General features: G+C 29.8%; 1 protein-coding gene across 1 annotated transcript; it reads left to right on the top strand.

Moving 5' to 3' along the window:
- Window positions 1-6,531: 6,531 nt before the first annotated feature.
- On the top strand, window positions 6,532-10,754 carry LOC148285029 (uncharacterized). The gene is made up of 2 exons (XM_088231290.1): window positions 6,532-7,140; window positions 10,157-10,754. The coding sequence occupies exons 1-2, from the start codon at window positions 6,922-6,924 to the stop codon at window positions 10,451-10,453; spliced, it is 516 nt and encodes a 171-aa protein (XP_088087416.1). The 5' UTR covers window positions 6,532-6,921; the 3' UTR covers window positions 10,454-10,754.
- The last annotated feature ends 584 nt before the right edge of the window (window positions 10,755-11,338 follow it).

The following is an 11,338-nucleotide window of genomic DNA, read 5'->3' as shown; positions in this document are numbered from 1 at the left end:
ATTATAAATTCAATTGAACCCTTTTGCCATTATAATACATATATAAATGAAACGTAAGATTTATTTATTTTTGCACCACAACAGGCCAGGAGGCCCAATTACAGTGGTAAATAACATCACTAAACACCCAGGCTTGAGAAAAATCACATTTAATTTTTGTGTTCTCACCGGGAATCGAACCCGGAGCCTTCCGTGTGTGAGTCAAGCGTCTTGACCACTACACCATGGAGGCCGCCAACTCTCGTATCTACCAAAATTTTAAAGTAGCGAGTTTAATTTTTAATTACTTGTATCCCCAATATGTTCCAATATGTATGTATTTATATCACTAAAATTAAACTGATTTGATGTATATATCGAAAAATGACAAAATATTTTTTGTATCCACAGGAATTAATTCAGGTCTAAAAGGGTTAACTCTGTTATCACATGGGCCTATAATAAGGTCCCGTAAAAACATATTAGTATCCTTAAATAATTATTAGAAACTACATATCGTCTGCCTGACTTGTAAAACTTGTCCCAAACCTACTCTTGTTTAGGGAAGAGCAAAAAATTTTTTTACTTTAGTAGCGAGGTTTTTTTTATTTTATACAAGTTACACATATAGATTATTTGAAGTCGTAACAAAAAACGCCAAAATATTATTTTTAACCATTTGTGGACTTACTAGATTTACAAGTTAGGGTGACAATATGTATTACATATACATTTTAAGTTGTGACACTTTTCTATAGGAATTGCGATATACTCGTACTATTTATTGAATTTTGAGGTATTTTTATGCACTTAATTTTGGAATAATCTTAAGTAATTTTTAGGAAACCTTCCCTAACATGTAGCCTGTATTTTCTGGGTTCTTTTATAAATAATACCTCCGTAAAAAATTTCAACGCTTATCAGTTCGTGGTTTACCTCTTTATACTTATTTTCTAAGCACCCTCTTAATTCCCTTCCACAATTCTTCCTCCTTTAATTCGTAGTGTCCATGCGGCTTCACTGTGGAACCATCTCCCTTTCACTATAAAATATGTTTCTGGCACACCTCTGTTTAAATCACGCCTGAAAAAACATCTGCATTTTCTTCCTTAATCTCATCTTTTCCTTTAGGTACATACAGAATACAAAAGATTTTTTTTATATCCGCATGAATTGATTCAGTTCAGTAGCTCAATCGCAGATTATCAACGTCGATTAAAAGTCCTTGAGCAACTTGACGGATCACAATGGAACCGGACCGCGATAATAAATTCACGGATTGGAAAGATTAGTTGATCGTGGTTTAAGTCAATGAGTTTCGGCTCGTCTGTTTGTCGTTTGTTTTGCACTTTGCACGGTGTCCTCTCCTCGCAGTTTGGCAGCATTAAAAAATATAATAATCCCCGATCGATAATTTAATAGAATCAGTAAAATGATAAAAAATCGCGACGGGAAACTGAAGCTAGTTAGCTAGTTACTGAAAGCTTTTAGCTTATAATTCGGAGAAGATTTGTGACTAATGAACTATAAAATCAATGTGTAGGTACCTACATATATAATTGTTTTGCAATTAAATAATTTCTCACCATTAAGTACAATCCAGTATCAAACATAGATGTCTTCCTCAACTAAAAAGTTATCCTCAAATATAGTTCTATTTTACACCTTAGAAATATAATTAAATAAAACAGGAATATTTTTATATCAAATGTGAAAATGATTACATTCTTATGTACCATACACGAAAAAGTAATTAAAAAATAGTTTTGTTGAAACGTATATTGATCTCCTATTCAATTGTACACAATTGTGCACAATTCAATTGTATAATTTTGATTATTAGTTACATAAGCTACATGCACCTCTTTGGCTTTTAATTATTTTATTAAATAGTTTGTTTTAAAATAACTTTAAAAAACAGCTCTTCAAAAGAAGATAAATAAAAATTCATGTTTTAAAAATAAAATTTCATATTTTGGATGTTTGTAGCACTAACTTTGTAGTTCATTGTTGTATTTTAAAGGTATAAATAAAATTACTTTGTTTTATGAACCACTTATTCACAACCTACTAGTTTCTAATTAGTTACATAATAAGTTATTGTATAACCCTGAAGAGGGCGAAGTGAGTTGCCGAAACTGGTCAGTTGTGATAATAAAACGTAATTTTATTTATACCTTTAAAATAAAATTTCAGTTTCCTCGTCTTTGTTTTGATATCACAACATAATTAACAAATACATTACACCAAATGTCAAGCCCATGTTAAATTAAATACAAGTATTAGCATGTATGTAGAAAAAAAATATATATATAATACCATGACATTTGTGCTCAAAATCAAAACTTAACTGAATTTTTGAAAAAATATAATGAAAATCAACATAAAACTTATCATAATACTAGAAATAATTCAAAGATCTGACTTACATTTAGAAAGAAGACAATGTTACAAAATACTAAGTTATTCAAGGCAGTAATAAAATTACAAAATTGGAAAAAAGTACACATTGTCGGGTTTCACACACAATTTGGTAACTACATTTTATTGTTGGTGAGATATTGCACATTTAAAGTTAAAAGTTCATCGCAAATCAACAATTCACGTAAAACTGCAAGTTGAATATTATAAAAAAATATTTTTTTGCATTTATAAAATATGAAATATTTTTAAGACATCTCATTTAAAAAAAAATTGTATTTACCAACGTGTGTCAGAAACCTGACGATGTTGTGTTAAGTTATCTATAAATTAATACCCATGTTTTTTATTACAACACAAAATTGTTTTTAATAATTTAATGAATAGTAACTATATGCAAAAATAAGGTGGTCTGTAAGAAATGCGTTAATATTATTTGAACATTGCTCATTTATACAATGTGTAATAATTTGTATAAAGTCTATTACACATTTGAACAATGTGTTTTAAATTTGGAATAGACTTACAAAGCATACAAAATTATTTTTACACATTTATTTATTTGATATCACTATAAATAGTTTTGACTTATACATTAGTTTTAAATATACGCAGGGTTGTTCTCTTTCAAAAATATTTCAATTTCTTCATTTTGTTTTTTTTTTTTCTTTATAACTCAATAGAAAATACACTGGAACCTCTTATTACACCATTTTGAAATAACACATTACAAAAGTGAAAAAAATAAAAAAATTACCATTAATTTAACGCTTAATAGTAATTAAATTATCCTATAATTTTTTTTTTTTTTTTTAAATAAATGCATTGCATTTTTATGCATTTTAAATAAATGCATTTTTATGATTAATCCAAATATTTAATTTTGAGGGCTATTTTCAACGAGTTGTAAATAAATCACTATTAGAGAAAATGGAAATCAAATTGGGGTAGTGGGATTCAAACCACGGACCTTTGATCAGAGAGTCCGAGACACTAGCCATAGGACCACAACCCGATTCATGGTGAATAATCTCGATCACGATTTTTTGTAGTATTTTGTTATGCATTTGAAATAAAATTAAGCTACAATAAATAGTAAACAATTCACTTTTTTAAATCCCAAAATGAATTTTATACAAGGAAACGTGTCCAACATTATTATTTTTTAATAGACTTATTTTTCACGGCACTGCGTGGAACATATCCCCTGTGTAAAAAGAAATTCTAGTGTATTTACTCTCATATTACTATTTGGCTATCAAACAACCAATGTTTACATTTTTTCCCGTTTCTACAGATTTTTTCTTAATTCGTCTCCTAAAATTCTATTTTATTTTATTGTCTGCTTAATTTTTACAGTAAAAAAAAACACTCAACATTAAGCATTTTTTTTAATGCTTATATAAAATCACAAATTACTGAATGTTACTAAGGGGAGAATTGGAAATGTCAATAATTTGAATGAATTTTTTTTGTATTGAGCAAACGAAAATTTCCCATTTAATTAGCTCCAACTTTACTGCTAATGAATTCATTCTAATACAAATCTATTTTTGTTAATTAAAAAAAAAAAGTTAAATTGATCCAACTTTAACTAAATTAGTCCATTTTCATACAAATAGACCAATCACAAATCCACTAAAATTGCTCCCAAATTCACATTGAAAATTTCAATAAAATCGACAGTAGAAATTTGATTATTTAACTGATTCTATTAATTTTATCTCAAAGGTTTTTTCCGCGTGATCAACATATTAACAGTATGTTATTTTATGTGATAAATATATCTTATAAGATTTTTTATAAAACTGGCTTTTTAAATAGCCAATAACTTAACTCATCTTTTATAATTGTTTAACAGAATAACCCTGAATATAATATCCTGCACACCTACGCTTAAATATAAAAATAAATAACTTATATAAATGCGTATGTAATAAATAATACATAGTTTATCTTTTAAATTATTCAACTAATGATATCTATGTATTAAGATTTTATTAATGTCTAAAAAAAATTATTGGTTCTAATTTAACAAAAGTAAATTAATTATTTATTTAAAGGTAGCATAACTTAATTAATTATCTTGACAAAATTAATGTAGTTCTTTGATTTTTCTTAAAATTAATATTAACAGCATATAAAAAAATTGTCAAACCTTAAAAATTTTGATCTAAAATTCAGTTATAATTTCAACAAAAAAGTGTTTAAAATGTATTTTATATTGGAAGTTATTGATTAAGATAGCAAGTTTTAGACATTCTTTAAAGGTTCTCGTGAATTAGGTCTAAATTTGGTTCTCTCTAACCCATCATCAGGACTAATAATGATAAACTTAAAATGTCATGCTCTACCACAATCTGAACAACAGTTTATTATGTACAAAATACTCAGATTCACCAATGATGTAAAGAAGAAAATTCAATTAAAAAAATGTTTACTAGTTTCGTTTGAATAACAACATTCAGAATTTCATTCTAATACTGTTATTTTCTTCAACAGATTTGACTGTTTGTATTTGACAAATAACCATGGTTAGGATTACCTATTAAAAGGATTCGTTTACAAAATAAAACTTACGTAATGACTTGTCAAAATTCTACTTTTACAACTTATTTACATACTTGTCAAAATGCAACTTTTGCGACTTGATTACTCGTAAAAATATAATTTTTACAACTTAAAAATCCAGTTTAATAATCAAAAAGTACAATCTCAGCTTAGCAACCAAAACATTACTGCACATAGAAACATATTGCGGTGAAAATTTTGGGTATAATCTAGAGAAACCTAATATAAAGAAATTATTATATTCCAGAATGTGGTAAAAAAATACACCGTGAGTTTGTAACATTTGGTTTGATATTATATCCATATAATTTTGTATATCTTGTTCATGGAAAATTTCAAATTAATAAAAAAACAATAGTTTTATAAATGTGTTTTATTTATTCTGTAGTTAAAAGGGTCAGATATTAGAAACATCCCTCTGCATCTTTCCAACAGTAGCAATATTACTAATGATTGAACTCTTTAATTCTATACGGAGAGTTAGGCAAATAAATATCTAAGATATAGTGATTGAAATCTCAAATTGAATTTTTTTAAATCCCATGAGAAGTACAGTAACTGTTTTTTTATCATTCTCTGTATGTCTGTTACAGAAATTTTATTAAAAAATCCTCTCATAATCCCAGATCAAATAAGTTTAAAGGTACTCTTAAATGCATTAAAAACCACCTCAAAGTAATTTAATTTTCGCTGTAATTCAATAAAACTTTGGGAGTATTTTTTTTTTAATTGAATTATAATTTTTTTTAAAAGTAAAAGAGTGTGAAACTGTGTAAAAAAATAAAATGCCTGTGGCCGGGCTAGCTTGTGTCTTGGCCTTTAAATTAAAGTGGCATATTTTTTATTATCAAAACAAATCGTATTTATAATTTTAAAAGGTCCTGATAAATCTCTTTTTATTAACAACTGTCATAAATTGAACTGTACGTATCCTTCAATTTGATTTTTTTTGTTTAAAAAACAGTAAACTTTGATGCATGGAATATTGCTTAACATCTACACGTTTTTTAAGTGAAGATAACTGCAATAATATTCAAAAAAGTTAACAGCAAACAATAAACAAACCAAAAAATGGACTTACGCTTAGCATATAAAAGTGTTGCCTTTTCATTTAATTAATTACAAGCTTTTTTTCTTTAAAAATAGTTTTTTTCCCAATTTCCACATGTCAGGAAAAATTCTATTTTTTGTTTATCCGAATGGGGTCCGGTATAATTGGAGTTCTACTGTGCATACAAAATTCTGTCCTTGCATATAGCTTAAATAATAAATTAATAAATTTACGCAATATCATACATCATCGATTGATTATCTTTTATTTGAAAATGTATTTCTCGTATTATTCCCGTTACAATCAATATTTTTGTAAACAGATAAAATATTCATATCTTATCTCAAATACAGCTCCAAAGTGAGCAAATATTCTAAGATGTCCTGAGTTAAACACATGCGGATATATTGTTTTCTTCGCATTTGTGCACTTCATATTATATTATTATCTATAGATAAGAGAATTTAATGATAAGTATACCTGTCCCCACAAGTCAGCAGATACACTTTGTTGTGGGGTACAATTAGTGGCTGTAAGTGTTAAGATAATCAATCGGAGAAGAAAATTATATTTCAACATTGTACAAGTATTGGGATGAATGCTTTTAAACTTTCCCTAATAATGTTGCGTCAATATAAACCTTTCGTATCATGAGTGCACATTGAAAATCAAATGAGACAAAATGAAAAATGTCAATTGATTGAGAGAATAACAGTAGAAAAACAGTGTCATTTTTTCTAATAAACATGGTTTTGTTTCTTGCAAGGTGTTTCTAATGTTGAGTGTGTATTTAGCAAAATAAATCAACATATTTTGCAATTTATTGATAAAACTTAAAGCGATAATGATAAGATGATCTAGTATTAATTGTTATCACCGTATTGAAAGTGCTGTACAAAATGGCAAAGTTTTTCAAGAATTTGTTTTCACACGGAACTTTGTCATCGGAGAAAAAGAAATATTCGAAGAGTAAACCGGATTTGACAACTGAAGATGAAAACAAGGAGTTCTCTCCCCCTTATGATACAAAGCGGAAGCTGTCAGTATCTCGTTCAGGAAGGATGAAGCAAAACCTTAAGGCTAGAGGAGCCTTAGGGAAAGATTTGTTTGGAGATGAAGTAAGTATTAAATCCCAAATAGTTTACGTATTGGTAAACAAATGTCACTCCGCATATTGACACTTACATCACAACACTTATACCCGTATGCAGAGACAAAACTTGAAGTGAGGAAAGTACATTCTAATTTCAAATGCAGAGAATAACCCGAAGGTGAAGACAATAGAATGTACTTTCCTCACCTTAAGGTTTGTCTCTGCATACGGGTATTAGTATCCCATTTAGATTAGTTTTACAAAAAGAATAATATACCTCTGTGCTCTGCTAAATGCTCCGTGTCCAGGAGAACGAAGAACGTAAAGTTCTGTTCTGTAGTAAATATCTGTATCCAACCGTTTCGAGACGTACCCGTCTGAAGATCAGGACACTCACTAATACTAAAATGCTCTTTCACCTTTACCATCACCGTAGTATTAAAAGTATTTACGAAAAAATACATAAATTACATGCAGAGTTAAAGGGGATGCAAACACCACCATGTCCCAACATGCACTAAAATGAGGTTAATAATATTCAGCGATATGTTTGTAGGGGTGGGGATTAGGGAGGGAAGGAGCTAAGGGGTTGAATATTAGACGATTGGTTAATTTGTAAATCAAAAAGTGGGCTATATTGAAAAGGTATTTGATAATTTATTAGGGAATATTATTTTTTTAATGTGAAATACCTCAATGTTGTTTAATTTTGCTCCTTTTTTATTACTCGAATGTAAAATTTTAACTCATGTATCCTTATTAATATCGTGGTTTGAATTTATGAGATGATTGGCAAACTCTGAAAAATTATTATTATTTAAACATCTCATGTGTTCTGTGTTTGAAAAAGAACCAGGACTGTGGACGCTGCTCTCGGGTAGGAGGCCTGTGTCTGCTTCGTTGTGTGGTGGTTGATGTGTTCGACTACTATTTTTGGGGTCCTGGGCTTAATACCTGACAGGGTAGATGTGAAATAATTACTTTTAAAAGTTAATATGATATAAATACATAATGCGAATTGATCTGTTGCTAGGTTTCATTACCATACGCATTACAATCTTTATGATAAGTTATCTAACCATTAACTCGTTATCTAATAAATAATTCTCCAATCACACGTTCAAATAAATACCATTATTTTTGATCTAGTGGGATTTTTTGTTATAATAATGATAAATTCTCCATTTACTTATGTATCGTGATGTTTTATTCAAAGTAAAGAGTTAGACAATTATTAATGTTTTAGAAAAAAATCTAGCAGATAAATAATAATAATAATAATAAATTTTGTCAATTTTTATAGCGCCGTTTTCGTGAATAATCACTTCAAGGGCGCTGTACATTATACTTAATTCTATCAGCTTACTCTTAATTACTATTCACTTACACACTAATTTTATAAATTACCCATACACATTTGTATTTTGTTTGTATTCCTTTTAAGCAGTAGCACTTTTGAAATCAGGAAACGATTTCACAAATAAATGAATTTTTAATTTTTTTCTAAAAAGCGATTCTGTTGCACAATTTCGTGGTTCTGAAGGTAAGGCATTCCACACCAAAGGTCCGGCCATTGCAAAAGCTCAATCACCAAATTTGGAACTCTGGTTGCGTAATTGGGGTAGTATCACCTTCGCGGAGAGTGAGGCGCCTATCTGCCAACTCATCCGGAATGCAGAGTTCCTTAAAGTATTGAGGAGCCGTGTTATGCATTGTTTTATCATTAACCAACACAGCTTATACTCAACCCTTTCAGGAAAACGTAGCCAGTGCAGACTTTGAAGCAACTGTGTAATATGATCGTACTTTGATACACCAAAGATCAGCCTAGCAGCTGCATTCAGAATCGACTGCAATCGTTCCATTTTATATTTAGGGAGGCCAGCATATATTCCATTGCAGTAATCGACTCGTGATATCACAAATGCGTTCACTAAGAGACGGGCCGCCTCATTAGGTAGATGTTTTCGAATACACTTAATTTGCCTTAGCTGGTAAAAACATGCGCTGACTGTCTTGCTGATTTGTCTTTCAAGCGAAAGTTCAACGTCAATATGAACGCCTAAAAGCTCGACATTAGGAATAATAGAAGGTCCAGTGTTTAAAGAGGAATCTGTTAACATATAACTTCTTGGTGTTGCAACCCAAAGGTTTTCGGTCTTAGATGGATTAAGGATAAGTCGATTTTCAGCCATCCAGTCACCTATTTTACCTATACACTGAGAGATGGCTAATTGTAAATTGTCTTTATCCATCGGCTTGCAGAAAAAGTATATTTGGGTATCATCAGCATAATAATGAGCCCATAACGTAACAATAAAAAGCCGATTGGCTTTTTAAAAAATTAACATCATTAAATATTTGTGTATAACCCCACTTATCGACTTTTCTGTATCTACCGGTTTCGAGGCGTACCCGTCTCTTCATCAGGACATGAATAAAACCAACATGCAAAACCCATTTTACACCATCACCATAGTTGTTGCACAAAAATACAAAACCAACATGCCGTGCATTTTAATAAGCTATCGTTACATGCACTGATTAGGTTATGAAAATATTTCATGTTGTGGGAGAAATAGTTGAAAAAACAGGGAGGGGATGAAGGGAGGAGCGTGAGTTTAATAGGTACAGGATGACCATTACAATCGAACATCGTATAATGGGCTATATTGAAATTATAGTGTCCTGACAAAGAGACGGGTATGTCTCGAAACCAGTAGAAAGAGAAAAGTCGGTAAGTGGTTACATACAAATATTGAATAACATAAAATGTTGTACTACAAATAAACATAAATTTATTATATATTTCTTTACATCATATTATGATTTATTTTTCTTTCATAGGTTTATTTTTTTAATTTAATATTACTTCCCAAATATTGAATTATGAGATCATGAGTAAAATATAGCCAGTATACAGTCATTCCTTATCAAATTATTTATTTTTGTAGACATTGTAAACATGTGTATCTTGGCAAACATTTACTTTAGGTTTTTCCTTCATCCTTTAGAATAATAACAAATCTCTTATCTTTCAGACACGAGAAGAAAAAACTAAGATTGAGTACCATGTCCATGGAAAATCTTATATGCATAATCTGCACAATGGCAACACTAATAGATCTATGGATAACTTAGATCTGCACCAATCACAGCACCCCGATTCGACGTTCACGGGAGTTAGTGAAAAAAGTACCTACATGACACGATCCAGTAGTGAAAAAGAACGAAGAAAAGATAGAAATAGTTCTGAATTTGATTCAAATGACAAAACTGACATGGATAGAGAAATTGAAAATGTGTTCAAGGTTGTTTTAAAAGAAACATCATTTTAATTGAAATGCATTGTTATACAAGTGCTGTTAAATTTCTTCTAAGACTTACTATTTACATACATAAAAACGTGATAATTTATTAAAAAAATAAGGTGGAAAAAGTTTTTTTTAATAACACAACCATAGAATTAAGAATAGTCCAGAAGGAACGTAGAATCATATTTGAATACATTGGACTGTGTCCAAAAAACCCCCCACTATGTCCCACTTTCGCCGCGCGCATTTGTGATGTCGCCGCGTAATGTTGCACGATGGGAAAAAATATAATCATAACACAAATGTAAGGTTAAAAAAAAAAAAAGCAATCTGTTAATTTCTCTAAAATTTTATTGTGCACGCGGAAATATTGATTGACACAACAGAGTAGATAAGTAAAGGGTCATTCAATAAGAGTAATTGAATTGATGAACTTTGAACTTAAAATATAACACAAATTTTATTTTACATAAAACGGATATTTTTATACCATGATAAATAATATTTGATGTTTTAAAGATAATGTCGGTCAAATGTCCACCAGAGTTGTTTAATCCGAGGTCCAATTTTCATTAGTTCTCTCATTAGATGAGCAAAGTAGGGTAAAAAAATTTACTACCCTGGCAACACTAACGAAATGTCCATTTTGATTTCTTCGACAATCTGACATATGGAAAAATAATTAAATTTTTAAGTAATGTATTTGCTACTGGCACATTCATTTGCTAATTACACATGAAATGTGATCCCATCTTGTTTCTTTAAGATCATAGCAGTATTTCTACATTTTAAAAGGACACAACACGGCACAGTTGAATTAAAATCAGGAGTTGTGTACTGAGCGACGTCTACAAAGAAACTAATGAGTCAAAATGTAAAAATACTTATTTATGAGCAGTTTAGTCGCCT

Source organism: Micrasema longulum, unplaced genomic scaffold (assembly GCF_059751315.1).
Source record: "Micrasema longulum isolate JH-2025_06_02 unplaced genomic scaffold, ASM5975131v1 h1tg000068l, whole genome shotgun sequence".
In the NCBI taxonomy this organism is placed as follows: domain Eukaryota; kingdom Metazoa; phylum Arthropoda; class Insecta; order Trichoptera; family Brachycentridae; genus Micrasema; species Micrasema longulum.
The sequence above is the reverse complement of the archived record's forward strand: the minus strand, read 5'-3'. Positions and strand labels throughout refer to the sequence as shown.